This window comes from Strix uralensis, chromosome 1 (genome assembly GCF_047716275.1).
Source record: "Strix uralensis isolate ZFMK-TIS-50842 chromosome 1, bStrUra1, whole genome shotgun sequence".
NCBI lineage: Eukaryota > Metazoa > Chordata > Aves > Strigiformes > Strigidae > Strix > Strix uralensis.
The window spans coordinates 174,387,471-174,408,612 of record NC_133972.1 but is presented as its reverse complement, the minus strand read 5'-3'; the positions used below and the strand labels follow the sequence as shown (position 1 = coordinate 174,408,612).

Below are 21,142 nucleotides of genomic sequence, written 5' to 3'. Positions count from 1 at the left end.
ATCCCTGAGGGCAAACCAGTGAGCAGGCAGTTGCAAGGTGCTCAGCTTCCCTCCGGGCTTCTACCATGACACACACTGCCCTGCATCAACCCCTCCTGCCCTATTGATACCAAAACCTGGCCACAAAACTCCAGTACACACACCTCCATCCTTACAAGACAAAAGGGCAGCAAAACACCCACAAAGCACACCCAATGGCAAAGGCCAAGCCTAAATAGAGGCTTAGTGAGCTGGCATCAAGGCAAGGAGGGACCAAACGCAATGGAGAGGCAGCCTCTCATGCCCATCACACATTCAAAGCCCAGACCAGCCTACCAGAGCTGCGAGGACATTGGGCCCACTCTTCACAATGTACCCGCAAACCACAGCACAGCAGGGCCACAGGATGACCTCACTGATGACAACCCACCGCTCATACGCTTTGGCTACATCTGCTAAATGCTCTGAAACACACCTTCAATGCAAATCCTCCCAAATACCTACTCTCCCTTAAAAAATGCCGACACGGTCAGATGGACACATCCTCAAGAGGACGACATAAAAAAAGAGAGCAGAGTGGGAACGAAAACACACTCTGCCTCATTACTCACCAGGCTGTGGCTTACCAAAAGCTCTTGGCTGCAAAATGCCGTCACGCGCAAAGGCTGTCCCGCCCCTTGGGGACCAGCATAAAAGCCGGCCCAGCGCCTCTCTCCCTCACACACTTCTCCTGACGCCTTCTCCTCCGCGCTCAACAAGGTCAGCCTCAACGCCCTTCCCCTCCTTCTCCTCACCCACCTGCCCCGTCTCTCCCAGCATGCTCTGCCCACAGCCTCAGCACCCCTGATGTCTCCCCACCGCCACCCTCCCCACACACCCACAACAGGCCTCCCCACTCCCTCGCCCTCCTGCACCAATGCCCCTCGCACCCCCACACCCCTCCGCTTGCTCAACACCCTCTCTTCCAGGGACCCTCCACACCACACACATGGCCTGCTACGATCTCTGCCGCCCCTGCGGACCCACCCCGCTGGCTAACAGCTGCAACGAGCCCTGTGTCACCCAATGTGAGGACTCCCGTGTTGTCATCCAGCCTCCCGCCGTGCTGGTCACCCTGCCAGGACCCATCCTCACCTCCTTCCCCCAGAGCACCGCCGTCGGATCCTCCTCCTCGGCTGCCGTGGGCAGCGCCCTCAGCGCCCAGGGAGTGCCCGTCTCCTCCGGTGGCTTTGGCTACGGCTACGGCTTGGGAGGCCTGGGCTGCTTCGGTGGCAGAAGAGGCTGCTACCCCTGCTAAGGGCCCTCCCCACCACCCCTGACACCAACTCTGGAAGCCACGACATGGATTGAGGATGCACTTCAGGCTCTTTCTAGCATGTAGACCTCCCATCCTCCGCACCATGAAAAGAACCAGGGAAGGGCCAGCCCAGCCTGCCTGGAAACGCGGCCCATGTACCTCCTCCTCTTCTCCCACTTCCTTCTCTGCATCACCCCTTCTCAGCTGATCCCGCTCCAGGGAAGGAAGGTCTCAGAACCCTGGCAAAACCTCCTGCACACAAAGGGAGGTCTGCTGATGGTCACCATACTTCCAACACAGACCGGCTCCCTTCCCATTGGTTCTCCTGCCTTTTTGCTGCTTTTTTTTCTTCAATAAAGTTCTCCTGCATCCCAGACTGAGACGCCTCCTCTTCGTTTCTTCTCCCAACACTCTTCCAACCTCACCTGCCACAAATCCAGGGCTCAACAGGTCATTGGGGTGGGTGGAAGAGGGACTACAATACCTCTCTTAGGCTGCATGTCCCCAGGAACAACAACAACACGGACCACCACAGGGGGACTGCAAGCCCGTGACACAAGGCCTTCACTTGCCCAAAAAAAGGACTGGACACATTCATACACTTCTACCCACACCTCTGACGCAAGCTCCCCGTGGCAGCACGCACTTACAATCGTGGATATATTTACGTTGGAAAAGGCCCTGAAGATCATTGACTCCAACCGTTCACCTAACGCTACCAAGGCCACCACTAAACCATGTCCCTAAGCACCACACCTACAGATCCTTTAAATACCTCACCAGATGGTCAGTCAACCACTTCCCTGGGCAGCCTGTTCCAGTGCTTGACAACGCTTTCAGTGAAGAAATTTTTCCTAATATCCAATCTAAACCTGCCATGGTGCAACCTGAGGCCATTTCCTTTCATCCTATCACTTGTTACTCGGGAAAGACCAACACCCACCTTGCTGCAACATCCTTTCAGGCAGTTATTGAGAGCAATAAGGTTCCCCGCACCCTCCTTTTCTCCACACTCAACAACCCCAGTTCCCTCCAGCAGTTCAACACTCCCACCCAACTTGGTGTCATCCGCAAACTTACCGAGGGCGCACTCAATCCCCTCGCCCAGATCATTCAGAAAGATATTGAACAGAACTGGCCCCAATACGCAGCCCTGGAGAACACCACTTGTGACCGGCCACCAACTCCATTTAACTCCATTCACCACAACTCTCTGCGCCCGGCCAGCCAGACAGCTTTTTACCGAGCAAACAGTATGCCAGAGCAAGAGACAAGCAGCTGGTTTCTCCAGGAGAATGATGGGGGAAACAGCATCAAAGGCTTTACTCAAGTCCAGGTCAGAAACATCCACAGCTTCTCCTGTCCCAGAAGATGATCCCGATAGTCAAGCACGACCTGCCCGTCACAAAGCCGTGCTGATCACCTGCTTGCCCTCTACGTGCCAAGGGAAGGCACTCCAGATGATCTGCTCCATAAACTTCCCCTCCACTGAGGACAGACTGGCACACCTCTAGTTCCCCAAATCCTTCTTCCAGCCTTCCTTGTACATGAGCATCACACTGGCTAACCTCCAGTCAACTGAACCTCCCCAGTTAGCCAGGAGTGCTGAGAAGTTCTTGAAGATGGCTTCGTGAGCACTTCTGCAGCTCCCTCAACACGCTTGGCTGGATCCCGTTCGGCCCCAGACGTTCGTGCGTGTCTGAGTGGTGTATGGGTCGCAAACCATCTCTGTTGGATTATGAGGGCTTCATTCCGCTCCCCGTTGACAAACATCCTTTCTCAGAGAGACACTCTGCCCATCACAGAAAGCAGAATCACAGCAAATGGAATAATTGATTGCACAAGGAACCAATGCAGATCACCTAGTTCAACCCAAACTGCTCAAGCACGGCCAGCTCGTGCAGGCCGTACATGACCATGTCCACTCAGGTTTTCAGTGTCTCCAAGGATGCAGACTCCCACGCCTCCGTGCACAAGCAGTTCCACTCTTTGACCACCCTCACACTGAGAAAGGGGTTGCCTTCTCTTCCAAGGAAATGGCACGTCTTCTCAGCTTTCTCCATTCTCCCACGTCTTGCTCGTGGACACCCATGAGAAGAGTCTCACTCCCTGTGTCCTCATGCCCTCCCATCCAGGATTTAGACACACTGATAAACTCTCCGCTGCGTGGCCTTGCCTCCTGCCTGAAAAACCTCCCAGCTCCCTCAAGCTTCTCCTCGCAGCAAGGATGATCATGTCCCTTCAGCATCTTCATTGCCCTGCACTCAACTCACTCCACTAAGTCCCAGTCCTTCTTCAATGGGGGAGCCCTCAGTTGGACACAGGTCCTCAGATAACCCAAGTGTGGGTCCCTGTTGCACTCTCCGCCTGGCTCATGGTCCCCATCCCACCTACGGGGGAGTCCCCACGCCACAGTCTCACCTTGCTATCGGGTCCACAACTGACGTCCCCAGGCCACCAGCTCCTCTTCCCTGCAGGGCCCACAGTGACCCATGCAGAGGGTCTCGGCACCACCATCCTCCCTGCTGCGGGGTCCCTGCACCACCTGAGCACGGGACCCCAAGCCACCATCCCTCTGCTCTGAGGGCACACAGCAAGCCCCCGCTCTGAGGTCACCATCCCCCTCACTGTCGGGTCCCTGAGGACCAGGGGCATGAACCTGCCGGGACCCTGCTCTGATCAGAAGATGGGGCTCTGTGCTGGCTTCACCTTGCCTGGACACCAAGTGCCTACCAAGACGCTCTCGCACTCCCTCTCCTCAACTGCACAGGGGCAGAAAAAGAGCATGAAAGGCTCCTGGGTTGACACAAGCACAGCGAGATCACTCACCAATTGCCATCATGGGCAAAACTGACTTGACTCAGGGAAATTAATTGAAGCCATCACCAATCAAAACCCAGGGTAGGAGAAGGAGAAATAAAAACAAATAATTAAAGAAGCAGCAGAAACAACGGCTGATGAACTGAACACAACTCCCATCCCCTGACCCCCTGGGCCGCTGGGAGGGAGGAAGTAGAGAAATCATGAGCAAAGCAGAGTCCGGGAAGAAGGGAGGGTGGGGGAAAGGTGCTTTTACAATGTGGTTGTGTTTATCACTGCCCCACTTGGATCTGACTGGTAGATTGGTGGCGCTGGTGTTCAAAATAAACTGATATTCTTTTATTCTTCCTCACCGGAATCTGTCTTTTGCCCGTGACCAAAATGGGTGAGACAGCCATCCCTGTTCTTCTCTCCACTTCCAAGCCTTGTTGTTTATTTTCTCCTCTCCATCCCTGAGGGCAAACCAGTGAGCAGGCAGTTGCAAGGTGCTCAGCTTCCCTCCGGGCTTCTACCATGACACACACTGCCCTGCATCAACCCCTCCTGCCCTATTGATACCAAAACCTGGCCACAAAACTCCAGTACACACACCTCCATCCTTACAAGACAAAAGGGCAGCAAAACACCCACAAAGCACACCCAATGGCAAAGGCCAAGCCTAAATAGAGGCTTAGTGAGCTGGCATCAAGGCAAGGAGGGACCAAACGCAATGGAGAGGCAGCCTCTCATGCCCATCACACATTCAAAGCCCAGACCAGCCTACCAGAGCTGCGAGGACATTGGGCCCACTCTTCACAATGTACCCGCAAACCACAGCACAGCAGGGCCACAGGATGACCTCACTGATGACAACCCACCGCTCATACGCTTTGGCTACATCTGCTAAATGCTCTGAAACACACCTTCAATGCAAATCCTCCCAAATACCTACTCTCCCTTAAAAAATGCCGACACGGTCAGATGGACACATCCTCAAGAGGACGACATAAAAAAAGAGAGCAGAGTGGGAACGAAAACACACTCTGCCTCATTACTCACCAGGCTGTGGCTTACCAAAAGCTCTTGGCTGCAAAATGCCGTCACGCGCAAAGGCTGTCCCGCCCCTTGGGGACCAGCATAAAAGCCGGCCCAGCGCCTCTCTCCCTCACACACTTCTCCTGACGCCTTCTCCTCCACGCTCAACAAGGTCAGCCTCAACGCCCTTCCCCTCCTTCTCCTCACCCACCTGCCCCGTCTCTCCCAGCATGCTCTGCCCACAGCCTCAGCACCCCTGATGTCTCCCCACCGCCACCCTCCCCACACACCCACAACAGGCCTCCCCACTCCCTCGCCCTCCTGCACCAATGCCCCTCGCACCCCCACACCCCTCCGCTTGCTCAACACCCTCTCTTCCAGGGACCCTCCACACCACACACATGGCCTGCTACGATCTCTGCCGCCCCTGCGGACCCACCCCGCTGGCTAACAGCTGCAACGAGCCCTGTGTCACCCAATGTGAGGACTCCCGTGTTGTCATCCAGCCTCCCGCCGTGCTGGTCACCCTGCCAGGACCCATCCTCAGCTCCTTCCCCCAGAGCACCGCCGTCGGATCCTCCTCCTCGGCTGCCGTGGGCAGCGCCCTCAGCGCCCAGGGAGTGCCCGTCTCCTCCGGTGGCTTTGGCTACGGCTACGGCTTGGGAGGCCTGGGCTGCTTCGGTGGCAGAAGAGGCTGCTACCCCTGCTAAGGGCCCTCCCCACCACCCCTGACACCAACTCTGGAAGCCACGACATGGATTGAGGATGCACTTCAGGCTCTTTCTAGCATGTAGACCTCCCATCCTCCGCACCATGAAAAGAACCAGGGAAGGGCCAGCCCAGCCTGCCTGGAAACGCGGCCCATGTACCTCCTCCTCTTCTCCCACTTCCTTCTCTGCATCACCCCTTCTCAGCTGATCCCGCTCCAGGGAAGGAAGGTCTCAGAACCCTGGCAAAACCTCCTGCACACAAAGGGAGGTCTGCTGATGGTCACCATACTTCCAACACAGACCGGCTCCCTTCCCATTGGTTCTCCTGCCTTTTTGCTGCTTTTTTTTCTTCAATAAAGTTCTCCTGCATCCCAGACTGAGACGCCTCCTCTTCGTTTCTTCTCCCAACACTCTTCCAACCTCACCTGCCACAAATCCAGGGCTCAACAGGTCATTGGGGTGGGTGGAAGAGGGACTACAATACCTCTCTTAGGCTGCATGTCCCCAGGAACAACAACAACACGGACCACCACAGGGGGACTGCAAGCCCGTGACACAAGGCCTTCACTTGCCCAAAAAAAGGACTGGACACATTCATACACTTCTACCCACACCTCTGACGCAAGCTCCCCGTGGCAGCACGCACTTACAATCGTGGATATATTTACGTTGGAAAAGGCCCTGAAGATCATTGACTCCAACCGTTCACCTAACGCTACCAAGGCCACCACTAAACCATGTCCCTAAGCACCACACCTACAGATCCTTTAAATACCTCACCAGATGGTCAGTCAACCACTTCCCTGGGCAGCCTGTTCCAGTGCTTGACAACGCTTTCAGTGAAGAAATTTTTCCTAATATCCAATCTAAACCTGCCATGGTGCAACCTGAGGCCATTTCCTTTCATCCTATCACTTGTTACTCGGGAAAGACCAACACCCACCTTGCTGCAACATCCTTTCAGGCAGTTATTGAGAGCAATAAGGTTCCCCGCACCCTCCTTTTCTCCACACTCAACAACCCCAGTTCCCTCCAGCAGTTCAACACTCCCACCCAACTTGGTGTCATCCGCAAACTTACCGAGGGCGCACTCAATCCCCTCGCCCAGATCATTCAGAAAGATATTGAACAGAACTGGCCCCAATACGCAGCCCTGGAGAACACCACTTGTGACCGGCCACCAACTCCATTTAACTCCATTCACCACAACTCTCTGCGCCCGGCCAGCCAGACAGCTTTTTACCGAGCAAACAGTATGCCAGAGCAAGAGACAAGCAGCTGGTTTCTCCAGGAGAATGATGGGGGAAACAGCATCAAAGGCTTTACTCAAGTCCAGGTCAGAAACATCCACAGCTTCTCCTGTCCCAGAAGATGATCCCGATAGTCAAGCACGACCTGCCCGTCACAAAGCCGTGCTGATCACCTGCTTGCCCTCTACGTGCCAAGGGAAGGCACTCCAGATGATCTGCTCCATAAACTTCCCCTCCACTGAGGACAGACTGACACACCTCTAGTTCCCCAAATCCTTCTTCCAGCCTTCCTTGTACATGAGCATCACACTGGCTAACCTCCAGTCAACTGAACCTCCCCAGTTAGCCAGGAGTGCTGAGAAGTTCTTGAAGATGGCTTCGTGAGCACTTCTGCAGCTCCCTCAACACGCTTGGCTGGATCCCGTTCGGCCCCAGACGTTCGTGCGTGTCTGAGTGGTGTATGGGTCGCAAACCATCTCTGTTGGATTATGAGGGCTTCATTCCGCTCCCCGTTGACAAACATCCTTTCTCAGAGAGACACTCTGCCCATCACAGAAAGCAGAATCACAGCAAATGGAATAATTGATTGCACAAGGAACCAATGCAGATCACCTAGTTCAACCCAAACTGCTCAAGCACGGCCAGCTCGTGCAGGCCGTACATGACCATGTCCACTCAGGTTTTCAGTGTCTCCAAGGATGCAGACTCCCACGCCTCCGTGCACAAGCAGTTCCACTCTTTGACCACCCTCACACTGAGAAAGGGGTTGCCTTCTCTTCCAAGGAAATGGCACGTCTTCTCAGCTTTCTCCATTCTCCCACGTCTTGCTCGTGGACACCCATGAGAAGAGTCTCACTCCCTGTGTCCTCATGCCCTCCCATCCAGGATTTAGACACACTGATAAACTCTCCGCTGCGTGGCCTTGCCTCCTGCCTGAAAAACCTCCCAGCTCCCTCAAGCTTCTCCTCGCAGCAAGGATGATCATGTCCCTTCAGCATCTTCATTGCCCTGCACTCAACTCACTCCACTAAGTCCCAGTCCTTCTTCAATGGGGGAGCCCTCAGTTGGACACAGGTCCTCAGATAACCCAAGTGTGGGTCCCTGTTGCACTCTCCGCCTGGCTCATGGTCCCCATCCCACCTACGGGGGAGTCCCCACGCCACAGTCTCACCTTGCTATCGGGTCCACAACTGACGTCCCCAGGCCACCAGCTCCTCTTCCCTGCAGGGCCCACAGTGACCCATGCAGAGGGTCTCGGCACCACCATCCTCCCTGCTGCGGGGTCCCTGCACCACCTGAGCACGGGACCCCAAGCCACCATCCCTCTGCTCTGAGGGCACACAGCAAGCCCCCGCTCTGAGGTCACCATCCCCCTCACTGTCGGGTCCCTGAGGACCAGGGGCATGAACCTGCCGGGACCCTGCTCTGATCAGAAGATGGGGCTCTGTGCTGGCTTCACCTTGCCTGGACACCAAGTGCCTACCAAGACGCTCTCGCACTCCCTCTCCTCAACTGCACAGGGGCAGAAAAATACCATGAAAGGCTCCTGGGTCGACACAAGCACAGCGAGATCACTCACCAATTGCCATCATGGGCAAAACTGACTTGACTCAGGGAAATTAATTGAAGCCATCACCAATCAAAACCCAGGGTAGGAGAAGGAGAAATAAAAACAAATAATTAAAGAAGCAGCAGAAACAACGGCTGATGAACTGAACACAACTCCCATCCCCTGACCCCCTGGGCCGCTGGGAGGGAGGAAGTAGAGAAATCATGAGCAAAGCAGAGTCCGGGAAGAAGGGAGGGTGGGGGAAAGGTGCTTTTACAATGTGGTTGTGTTTATCACTGCCCCACTTGGATCTGACTGGTAGATTGGTGGCGCTGGTGTTCAAAATAAACTGATATTCTTTTATTCTTCCTCACCGGAATCTGTCTTTTGCCCGTGACCAAAATGGGTGAGACAGCCATCCCTGTTCTTCTCTCCACTTCCAAGCCTTGTTGTTTATTTTCTCCTCTCCATCCCTGAGGGCAAACCAGTGAGCAGGCAGTTGCAAGGTGCTCAGCTTCCCTCCAGGCTTCTACCATGACACACACTGCCCTGCATCAACCCCTCCTGCCCTATTGATACCAAAACCTGGCCACAAAACTCCAGTACACACACCTCCATCCTTACAAGACAAAAGGGCAGCAAAACACCCACAAAGCACACCCAATGGCAAAGGCCAAGCCTAAATAGAGGCTTAGTGAGCTGGCATCAAGGCAAGGAGGGACCAAACGCAATGGAGAGGCAGCCTCTCATGCCCATCACACATTCAAAGCCCAGACCAGCCTACCAGAGCTGCGAGGACATTGGGCCCACTCTTCACAATGTACCCGCAAACCACAGCACAGCAGGGCCACAGGATGACCTCACTGATGACAACCCACCGCTCATACGCTTTGGCTACATCTGCTAAATGCTCTGAAACACACCTTCAATGCAAATCCTCCCAAATACCTACTCTCCCTTAAAAAATGCCGACACGGTCAGATGGACACATCCTCAAGAGGACGACATAAAAAAAGAGAGCAGAGTGGGAACGAAAACACACTCTGCCTCATTACTCACCAGGCTGTGGCTTACCAAAAGCTCTTGGCTGCAAAATGCCGTCACGCGCAAAGGCTGTCCCGCCCCTTGGGGACCAGCATAAAAGCCGGCCCAGCGCCTCTCTCCCTCACACACTTCTCCTGACGCCTTCTCCTCCACGCTCAACAAGGTCAGCCTCAACGCCCTTCCCCTCCTTCTCCTCACCCACCTGCCCCGTCTCTCCCAGCATGCTCTGCCCACAGCCTCAGCACCCCTGATGTCTCCCCACCGCCACCCTCCCCACACACCCACAACAGGCCTCCCCACTCCCTCGCCCTCCTGCACCAATGCCCCTCGCACCCCCACACCCCTCCGCTTGCTCAACACCCTCTCTTCCAGGGACCCTCCACACCACACACATGGCCTGCTACGATCTCTGCCGCCCCTGCGGACCCACCCCGCTGGCTAACAGCTGCAACGAGCCCTGTGTCACCCAATGTGAGGACTCCCGTGTTGTCATCCAGCCTCCCGCCGTGCTGGTCACCCTGCCAGGACCCATCCTCACCTCCTTCCCCCAGAGCACCGCCGTCGGATCCTCCTCCTCGGCTGCCGTGGGCAGCGCCCTCAGCGCCCAGGGAGTGCCCGTCTCCTCCGGTGGCTTTGGCTACGGCTACGGCTTGGGAGGCCTGGGCTGCTTCGGTGGCAGAAGAGGCTGCTACCCCTGCTAAGGGCCCTCCCCACCACCCCTGACACCAACTCTGGAAGCCACGACATGGATTGAGGATGCACTTCAGGCTCTTTCTAGCATGTAGACCTCCCATCCTCCGCACCATGAAAAGAACCAGGGAAGGGCCAGCCCAGCCTGCCTGGAAACGCGGCCCATGTACCTCCTCCTCTTCTCCCACTTCCTTCTCTGCATCACCCCTTCTCAGCTGATCCCGCTCCAGGGAAGGAAGGTCTCAGAACCCTGGCAAAACCTCCTGCACACAAAGGGAGGTCTGCTGATGGTCACCATACTTCCAACACAGACCGGCTCCCTTCCCATTGGTTCTCCTGCCTTTTTGCTGCTTTTTTTTCTTCAATAAAGTTCTCCTGCATCCCAGACTGAGACGCCTCCTCTTCGTTTCTTCTCCCAACACTCTTCCAACCTCACCTGCCACAAATCCAGGGCTCAACAGGTCATTGGGGTGGGTGGAAGAGGGACTACAATACCTCTCTTAGGCTGCATGTCCCCAGGAACAACAACAACACGGACCACCACAGGGGGACTGCAAGCCCGTGACACAAGGCCTTCACTTGCCCAAAAAAAGGACTGGACACATTCATACACTTCTACCCACACCTCTGACGCAAGCTCCCCGTGGCAGCACGCACTTACAATCGTGGATATATTTACGTTGGAAAAGGCCCTGAAGATCATTGACTCCAACCGTTCACCTAACGCTACCAAGGCCACCACTAAACCATGTCCCTAAGCACCACACCTACAGATCCTTTAAATACCTCACCAGATGGTCAGTCAACCACTTCCCTGGGCAGCCTGTTCCAGTGCTTGACAACGCTTTCAGTGAAGAAATTTTTCCTAATATCCAATCTAAACCTGCCATGGTGCAACCTGAGGCCATTTCCTTTCATCCTATCACTTGTTACTCGGGAAAGACCAACACCCACCTTGCTGCAACATCCTTTCAGGCAGTTATTGAGAGCAATAAGGTTCCCCGCACCCTCCTTTTCTCCACACTCAACAACCCCAGTTCCCTCCAGCAGTTCAACACTCCCACCCAACTTGGTGTCATCCGCAAACTTACCGAGGGCGCACTCAATCCCCTCGCCCAGATCATTCAGAAAGATATTGAACAGAACTGGCCCCAATACGCAGCCCTGGAGAACACCACTTGTGACCGGCCACCAACTCCATTTAACTCCATTCACCACAACTCTCTGCGCCCGGCCAGCCAGACAGCTTTTTACCGAGCAAACAGTATGCCAGAGCAAGAGACAAGCAGCTGGTTTCTCCAGGAGAATGATGGGGGAAACAGCATCAAAGGCTTTACTCAAGTCCAGGTCAGAAACATCCACAGCTTCTCCTGTCCCAGAAGATGATCCCGATAGTCAAGCACGACCTGCCCGTCACAAAGCCGTGCTGATCACCTGCTTGCCCTCTGCGTGCCAAGGGAAGGCACTCCAGATGATCTGCTCCATAAACTTCCCCTCCACTGAGGACAGACTGACACACCTCTAGTTCCCCAAATCCTTCTTCCAGCCTTCCTTGTACATGAGCATCACACTGGCTAACCTCCAGTCAACTGAACCTCCCCAGTTAGCCAGGAGTGCTGAGAAGTTCTTGAAGATGGCTTCGTGAGCACTTCTGCAGCTCCCTCAACACGCTTGGCTGGATCCCGTTCGGCCCCAGACGTTCGTGCGTGTCTGAGTGGTGTATGGGTCGCAAACCATCTCTGTTGGATTATGAGGGCTTCATTCCGCTCCCCGTTGACAAACATCCTTTCTCAGAGAGACACTCTGCCCATCACAGAAAGCAGAATCACAGCAAATGGAATAATTGATTGCACAAGGAACCAATGCAGATCACCTAGTTCAACCCAAACTGCTCAAGCACGGCCAGCTCGTGCAGGCCGTACATGACCATGTCCACTCAGGTTTTCAGTGTCTCCAAGGATGCAGACTCCCACGCCTCCGTGCACAAGCAGTTCCACTCTTTGACCACCCTCACACTGAGAAAGGGGTTGCCTTCTCTTCCAAGGAAATGGCACGTCTTCTCAGCTTTCTCCATTCTCCCACGTCTTGCTCGTGGACACCCATGAGAAGAGTCTCACTCCCTGTGTCCTCATGCCCTCCCATCCAGGATTTAGACACACTGATAAACTCTCCGCTGCGTGGCCTTGCCTCCTGCCTGAAAAACCTCCCAGCTCCCTCAAGCTTCTCCTCGCAGCAAGGATGATCATGTCCCTTCAGCATCTTCATTGCCCTGCACTCAACTCACTCCACTAAGTCCCAGTCCTTCTTCAATGGGGGAGCCCTCAGTTGGACACAGGTCCTCAGATAACCCAAGTGTGGGTCCCTGTTGCACTCTCCGCCTGGCTCATGGTCCCCATCCCACCTACGGGGGAGTCCCCACGCCACAGTCTCACCTTGCTATCGGGTCCACAACTGACGTCCCCAGGCCACCAGCTCCTCTTCCCTGCAGGGCCCACAGTGACCCATGCAGAGGGTCTCGGCACCACCATCCTCCCTGCTGCGGGGTCCCTGCACCACCTGAGCACGGGACCCCAAGCCACCATCCCTCTGCTCTGAGGGCACACAGCAAGCCCCCGCTCTGAGGTCACCATCCCCCTCACTGTCGGGTCCCTGAGGACCAGGGGCATGAACCTGCCGGGACCCTGCTCTGATCAGAAGATGGGGCTCTGTGCTGGCTTCACCTTGCCTGGACACCAAGTGCCTACCAAGACGCTCTCGCACTCCCTCTCCTCAACTGCACAGGGGCAGAAAAATACCATGAAAGGCTCCTGGGTCGACACAAGCACAGCGAGATCACTCACCAATTGCCATCATGGGCAAAACTGACTTGACTCAGGGAAATTAATTGAAGCCATCACCAATCAAAACCCAGGGTAGGAGAAGGAGAAATAAAAACAAATAATTAAAGAAGCAGCAGAAACAACGGCTGATGAACTGAACACAACTCCCATCCCCTGACCCCCTGGGCCGCTGGGAGGGAGGAAGTAGAGAAATCATGAGCAAAGCAGAGTCCGGGAAGAAGGGAGGGTGGGGGAAAGGTGCTTTTACAATGTGGTTGTGTTTATCACTGCCCCACTTGGATCTGACTGGTAGATTGGTGGCGCTGGTGTTCAAAATAAACTGATATTCTTTTATTCTTCCTCACCGGAATCTGTCTTTTGCCCGTGACCAAAATGGGTGAGACAGCCATCCCTGTTCTTCTCTCCACTTCCAAGCCTTGTTGTTTATTTTCTCCTCTCCATCCCTGAGGGCAAACCAGTGAGCAGGCAGTTGCAAGGTGCTCAGCTTCCCTCCGGGCTTCTACCATGACACACACTGCCCTGCATCAACCCCTCCTGCCCTATTGATACCAAAACCTGGCCACAAAACTCCAGTACACACACCTCCATCCTTACAAGACAAAAGGGCAGCAAAACACCCACAAAGCACACCCAATGGCAAAGGCCAAGCCTAAATAGAGGCTTAGTGAGCTGGCATCAAGGCAAGGAGGGACCAAACGCAATGGAGAGGCAGCCTCTCATGCCCATCACACATTCAAAGCCCAGACCAGCCTACCAGAGCTGCGAGGACATTGGGCCCACTCTTCACAATGTACCCGCAAACCACAGCACAGCAGGGCCACAGGATGACCTCACTGATGACAACCCACCGCTCATACGCTTTGGCTACATCTGCTAAATGCTCTGAAACACACCTTCAATGCAAATCCTCCCAAATACCTACTCTCCCTTAAAAAATGCCGACACGGTCAGATGGACACATCCTCAAGAGGACGACATAAAAAAAGAGAGCAGAGTGGGAACGAAAACACACTCTGCCTCATTACTCACCAGGCTGTGGCTTACCAAAAGCTCTTGGCTGCAAAATGCCGTCACGCGCAAAGGCTGTCCCGCCCCTTGGGGACCAGCATAAAAGCCGGCCCAGCGCCTCTCTCCCTCACACACTTCTCCTGACGCCTTCTCCTCCGCGCTCAACAAGGTCAGCCTCAACGCCCTTCCCCTCCTTCTCCTCACCCACCTGCCCCGTCTCTCCCAGCATGCTCTGCCCGCAGCCTCAGCACCCCTGATGTCTCCCCACCGCCACCCTCCCCACACACCCACAACAGGCCTCCCCACTCCCTCGCCCTCCTGCACCAATGCCCCTCGCACCCCCACACCCCTCCGCTTGCTCAACACCCTCTCTTCCAGGGACCCTCCACACCACACACATGGCCTGCTACGATCTCTGCCGCCCCTGCGGACCCACCCCGCTGGCTAACAGCTGCAACGAGCCCTGTGTCACCCAATGTGAGGACTCCCATGTTGTCATCCAGCCTCCCGCCGTGCTGGTCACCCTGCCAGGACCCATCCTCAGCTCCTTCCCCCAGAGCACCGCCGTCGGATCCTCCTCCTCGGCTGCCGTGGGCAGCGCCCTCAGCGCCCAGGGAGTGCCCGTCTCCTCCGGTGGCTTTGGCTACGGCTACGGCTTGGGAGGCCTGGGCTGCTTCGGTGGCAGAAGAGGCTGCTACCCCTGCTAAGGGCCCTCCCCACCACCCCTGACACCAACTCTGGAAGCCACGACATGGATTGAGGATGCACTTCAGGCTCTTTCTAGCATGTAGACCTCCCATCCTCCGCACCATGAAAAGAACCAGGGAAGGGCCAGCCCAGCCTGCCTGGAAACGCGGCCCATGTACCTCCTCCTCTTCTCCCACTTCCTTCTCTGCATCACCCCTTCTCAGCTGATCCCGCTCCAGGGAAGGAAGGTCTCAGAACCCTGGCAAAACCTCCTGCACACAAAGGGAGGTCTGCTGATGGTCACCATACTTCCAACACAGACCGGCTCCCTTCCCATTGGTTCTCCTGCCTTTTTGCTGCTTTTTTTTCTTCAATAAAGTTCTCCTGCATCCCAGACTGAGACGCCTCCTCTTCGTTTCTTCTCCCAACACTCTTCCAACCTCACCTGCCACAAATCCAGGGCTCAACAGGTCATTGGGGTGGGTGGAAGAGGGACTACAATACCTCTCTTAGGCTGCATGTCCCCAGGAACAACAACAACACGGACCACCACAGGGGGACTGCAAGCCCGTGACACAAGGCCTTCACTTGCCCAAAAAAAGGACTGGACACATTCATACACTTCTACCCACACCTCTGACGCAAGCTCCCCGTGGCAGCACGCACTTACAATCGTGGATATATTTACGTTGGAAAAGGCCCTGAAGATCATTGACTCCAACCGTTCACCTAACGCTACCAAGGCCACCACTAAACCATGTCCCTAAGCACCACACCTACAGATCCTTTAAATACCTCACCAGATGGTCAGTCAACCACTTCCCTGGGCAGCCTGTTCCAGTGCTTGACAACGCTTTCAGTGAAGAAATTTTTCCTAATATCCAATCTAAACCTGCCATGGTGCAACCTGAGGCCATTTCCTTTCATCCTATCACTTGTTACTCGGGAAAGACCAACACCCACCTTGCTGCAACATCCTTTCAGGCAGTTATTGAGAGCAATAAGGTTCCCCGCACCCTCCTTTTCTCCACACTCAACAACCCCAGTTCCCTCCAGCAGTTCAACACTCCCACCCAACTTGGTGTCATCCGCAAACTTACCGAGGGCGCACTCAATCCCCTCGCCCAGATCATTCAGAAAGATATTGAACAGAACTGGCCCCAATACGCAGCCCTGGAGAACACCACTTGTGACCGGCCACCAACTCCATTTAACTCCATTCACCACAACTCTCTGCGCCCGGCCAGCCAGACAGCTTTTTACCGAGCAAACAGTATGCCAGAGCAAGAGACAAGCAGCTGGTTTCTCCAGGAGAATGATGGGGGAAACAGCATCAAAGGCTTTACTCAAGTCCAGGTCAGAAACATCCACAGCTTCTCCTGTCCCAGAAGATGATCCCGATAGTCAAGCACGACCTGCCCGTCACAAAGCCGTGCTGATCACCTGCTTGCCCTCTACGTGCCAAGGGAAGGCACTCCAGATGATCTGCTCCATAAACTTCCCCTCCACTGAGGACAGACTGGCACACCTCTAGTTCCCCAAATCCTTCTTCCAGCCTTCCTTGTACATGAGCATCACACTGGCTAACCTCCAGTCAACTGAACCTCCCCAGTTAGCCAGGAGTGCTGAGAAGTTCTTGAAGATGGCTTCGTGAGCACTTCTGCAGCTCCCTCAACACGCTTGGCTGGATCCCGTTCGGCCCCAGACGTTCGTGCGTGTCTGAGTGGTGTATGGGTCGCAAACCATCTCTGTTGGATTATGAGGGCTTCATTCCGCTCCCCGTTGACAAACATCCTTTCTCAGAGAGACACTCTGCCCATCACAGAAAGCAGAATCACAGCAAATGGAATAATTGATTGCACAAGGAACCAATGCAGATCACCTAGTTCAACCCAAACTGCTCAAGCACGGCCAGCTCGTGCAGGCCGTACATGACCATGTCCACTCAGGTTTTCAGTGTCTCCAAGGATGCAGACTCCCACGCCTCCGTGCACAAGCAGTTCCACTCTTTGACCACCCTCACACTGAGAAAGGGGTTGCCTTCTCTTCCAAGGAAATGGCACGTCTTCTCAGCTTTCTCCATTCTCCCACGTCTTGCTCGTGGACACCCATGAGAAGAGTCTCACTCCCTGTGTCCTCATGCCCTCCCATCCAGGATTTAGACACACTGATAAACTCTCCGCTGCGTGGCCTTGCCTCCTGCCTGAAAAACCTCCCAGCTCCCTCAAGCTTCTCCTCGCAGCAAGGATGATCATGTCCCTTCAGCATCTTCATTGCCCTGCACTCAACTCACTCCACTAAGTCCCAGTCCTTCTTCAATGGGGGAGCCCTCAGTTGGACACAGGTCCTCAGATAACCCAAGTGTGGGTCCCTGTTGCACTCTCCGCCTGGCTCATGGTCCCCATCCCACCTACAGGGGAGTCCCCATGCCACAGTCTCACCTTGCTATCGGGTCCACAACTGACGTCCCCAGGCCACCAGCTCCTCTTCCCTGCAGGGCCCACAGTGACCCATGCAGAGGGTCTCGGCACCACCATCCTCCCTGCTGCGGGGTCCCTGCACCACCTGAGCACGGGACCCCAAGCCACCATCCCTCTGCTCTGAGGGCACACAGCAAGCCCCCGCTCTGAGGTCACCATCCCCCTCACTGTCGGGTCCCTGAGGACCAGGGGCATGAACCTGCCGGGACCCTGCTCTGATCAGAAGATGGGGCTCTGTGCTGGCTTCACCTTGCCTGGACACCAAGTGCCTACCAAGACGCTCTCGCACTCCCTCTCCTCAACTGCACAGGGGCAGAAAAATACCATGAAAGGCTCCTGGGTCGACACAAGCACAGCGAGATCACTCACCAATTGCCATCATGGGCAAAACTGACTTGACTCAGGGAAATTAATTGAAGCCATCACCAATCAAAACCCAGGGTAGGAGAAGGAGAAATAAAAACAAATAATTAAAGAAGCAGCAGAAACAACGGCTGATGAACTGAACACAACTCCCATCCCCTGACCCCCTGGGCCGCTGGGAGGGAGGAAGTAGAGAAATCATGAGCAAAGCAGAGTCCGGGAAGAAGGGAGGGTGGGGGAAAGGTGCTTTTACAATGTGGTTGTGTTTATCACTGCCCCACTTGGATCTGACTGGTAGATTGGTGGCGCTGGTGTTCAAAATAAACTGATATTCTTTTATTCTTCCTCACCGGAATCTGTCTTTTGCCCGTGACCAAAATGGGTGAGACAGCCATCCCTGTTCTTCTCTCCACTTCCAAGCCTTGTTGTTTATTTTCTCCTCTCCATCCCTGAGGGCAAACCAGTGAGCAGGCAGTTGCAAGGTGCTCAGCTTCCCTCCGGGCTTCTACCATGACACACACTGCCCTGCATCAACCCCTCCTGCCCTATTGATACCAAAACCTGGCCACAAAACTCCAGTACACACACCTCCATCCTTACAAGACAAAAGGGCAGCAAAACACCCACAAAGCACACCCAATGGCAAAGGCCAAGCCTAAATAGAGGCTTAGTGAGCTGGCATCAAGGCAAGGAGGGACCAAACGCAATGGAGAGGCAGCCTCTCATGCCCATCACACATTCAAAGCCCAGACCAGCCTACCAGAGCTGCGAGGACATTGGGCCCACTCTTCACAATGTACCCGCAAACCACAGCACAGCAGGGCCACAGGATGACCTCACTGATGACAACCCACCGCTCATACGCTTTGGCTACATCTGCTAAATGCTCTGAAACACAGCTTCAATGCAAATCCTCCCAAATACCTACTCTCCCTTAAAAAATGCCGACACGGTCAGATGGACACATCCTCAAGAGGACGACATAAAAAAAGAGAGCAGAGTGGGAACGAAAACACACTCTGCCTCATTACTCACCAGGCTGTGGCTTACCAAAAGCTCTTGGCTGGAAAATGCCGTCACACGCAAAGGCTGTCCCGCCCCTTGGGGACCAGCATAAAAGCCGGCCCAGCGCCTCTCTCCCTCACACACTTCTCCTGACGCCTTCTCCTCCACGCTCAACAAGGTCAGCCTCAACGCCCTTCCCCTCCTTCTCCTCACCCACCTGCCCCGTCTCTCCCAGCATGCTCTGCCCACAGCCTCAGCACCCCTGATGTCTCCCCACCGCCACCCTCCCCACACACCCACAACAGGCCTCCCCACTCCCTCGCCCTCCTGCACCAATGCCCCTCGCACCCCCACACCCCTCCGCTTGCTCAACACCCTCTCTTCCAGGGACCCTCCACACCACACACATGGCCTGCTACGATCTCTGCCGCCCCTGCGGACCCACCCCGCTGGCTAACAGCTGCAACGAGCCCTGTGTCACCCAATGTGAGGACTCCCGTGTTGTCATCCAGCCTCCCGCCGTGCTGGTCACCCTGCCAGGACCCATCCTCACCTCCTTCCCCCAGAGCACCGCCGTCGGATCCTCCTCCTCGGCTGCCGTGGGCAGCGCCCTCAGCGCCCAGGGAGTGCCCGTCTCCTCCGGTGGCTTTGGCTACGGCTACGGCTTGGGAGGCCTGGGCTGCTTCGGTGGCAGAAGAGGCTGCTACCCCTGCTAAGGGCCCTCCCCACCACCCCTGACACCAACTCTGGAAGCCACGACATGGATTGAGGATGCACTTCAGGCTCTTTCTAGCATGTAGACCTCCCATCCTCCGCACCATGAAAAGAACCAGGGAAGGGCCAGCCCAGCCTGCCTGGAAACGCGGCCCATGTACCTCCTCCTCTTCTCCCACTTCCTTCTCTGCATCACCCCTTCTCAGCTGATCCCGCTCCAGGGAAGGAAGGTCTCAGAACCCTGGCAAAACCTCCTGCACACAAAGGGAGGTCTGCTGATGGTCACCATACTTCCAACACAGACCGGCTCCCTTCCCATTGGTTCTCCTGCCTTTTTGCTGCTTTTTTTTCTTCAATAAAGTTCTCCTGCATCCCAGACTGAGACGCCTCCTCTTCGTTTCTTCTCCCAACACTCTTCCAACCTCACCTGCCACAAATCCAGGGCTCAACAGGTCATTGGGGTGGGTGGAAGAGGGACTACAATACCTCTCTTAGGCTGCATGTCCCCAGGAACAACAACAACACGGACCACCACAGGGGGACTGCAAGCCCGTGACACAAGGCCTTCACTTGCCCAAAAAAAGGACTGGACACATTCATACACTTCTACCCACACCTCTGACGCAAGCTCCCCGTGGCAGCACGCACTTACAATCGTGGATATATTTACGTTGGAAAAGGCCCTGAAGATCATTGACTCCAACCGTTCACCTAACGCTACCAAGGCCACCACTAAACCATGTCCCTAAGCACCACACCTACAGATCCTTTAAATACCTCACCAGATGGTCAGTCAACCACTTCCCTGGGCAGCCTGTTCCAGTGCTTGACAACGCTTTCAGTGAAGAAATTTTTCCTAATATCCAATCTAAACCTGCCATGGTGCAACCTGAGGCCATTTCCTTTCATCCTATCACTTGTTACTCGGGAAAGACCAACACCCACCTTGCTGCAACATCCTTTCAGGCAGTTATTGAGAGCAATAAGGTTCCCCGCACCCTCCTTTTCTCCACACTCAACAACCCCAGTTCCCTCCAGCAGTTCAACACTCCCACCCAACTTGGTGTCATCCGCAAACTTACCGAGGGCGCACTCAATCCCCTCGCCCAGATCATTCAGAAAGATATTGAACAGAACTGGCCCCAATACGCAGCCCTGGAGAACACCACTTGTGACCGGCCACCAACTCCATTTAACTCCATTCACCACAACTCTCTGCGCCCGGCCAGCCAGACAGCTTTTTACCGAGCAAACAGTATGCCAGAGCAAGAGACAAGCAGCTGGTTTCTCCAGGAGAATGATGGGGGAAACAGCATCAAAGGCTTTACTCAAGTCCAGGTCAGAAACATCCACAGCTTCTCCTGTCCCAGAAGATGATCCCGATAGTCAAGCACGACCTGCCCGTCACAAAGCCGTGCTGATCACCTGCTTGCCCTCTACGTGCCAAGGGAAGGCACTCCAGATGATCTGCTCCATAAACTTCCCCTCCACTGAGGACAGACTGACACACCTCTAGTTCCCCAAATCCTTCTTCCAGCCTTCCTTGTACATGAGCATCACACTGGCTAACCTCCAGTCAACTGAACCTCCCCAGTTAGCCAGGAGTGCTGAGAAGTTCTTGAAGATGGCTTCGTGAGCACTTCTGCAGCTCCCTCAACACGCTTGGCTGGATCCCGTTCGGCCCCAGACGTT

At 55.1% G+C, this 21,142-nt stretch overlaps 5 protein-coding genes across 5 annotated transcripts; all 5 read left to right on the top strand.

Annotated features, from left to right (window-relative positions):
- Positions 1 to 967: 967 nt before the first annotated feature.
- LOC141935081 (feather keratin 1-like) lies at positions 968 to 1,276 on the top strand. Its single transcript, XM_074851040.1, has one exon. The coding sequence runs from the start codon at positions 968 to 970 to the stop codon at positions 1,274 to 1,276; it is 309 nt and encodes a 102-aa protein (XP_074707141.1).
- Positions 1,277 to 5,511: 4,235 nt separating this feature from the next.
- On the top strand, positions 5,512 to 5,820 carry LOC141935074 (feather keratin 1-like). The gene has a single exon (XM_074851029.1). The coding sequence runs from the start codon at positions 5,512 to 5,514 to the stop codon at positions 5,818 to 5,820; it is 309 nt and encodes a 102-aa protein (XP_074707130.1).
- Positions 5,821 to 10,055: 4,235 nt separating this feature from the next.
- Positions 10,056 to 10,364, top strand: LOC141935068 (feather keratin 1-like). The gene has a single exon (XM_074851017.1). The coding sequence runs from the start codon at positions 10,056 to 10,058 to the stop codon at positions 10,362 to 10,364; it is 309 nt and encodes a 102-aa protein (XP_074707118.1).
- A 4,235-nt stretch (positions 10,365 to 14,599) lies between these two features.
- LOC141935059 (feather keratin 1-like) lies at positions 14,600 to 14,908 on the top strand. Its single transcript, XM_074851003.1, has one exon. It carries the CDS (start codon positions 14,600 to 14,602, stop codon positions 14,906 to 14,908), a length of 309 nt encoding a protein of 102 aa, XP_074707104.1.
- A 4,235-nt stretch (positions 14,909 to 19,143) lies between these two features.
- LOC141935052 (feather keratin 1-like) lies at positions 19,144 to 19,452 on the top strand. The gene has a single exon (XM_074850991.1). The coding sequence runs from the start codon at positions 19,144 to 19,146 to the stop codon at positions 19,450 to 19,452; it is 309 nt and encodes a 102-aa protein (XP_074707092.1).
- The last annotated feature ends 1,690 nt before the right edge of the window (positions 19,453 to 21,142 follow it).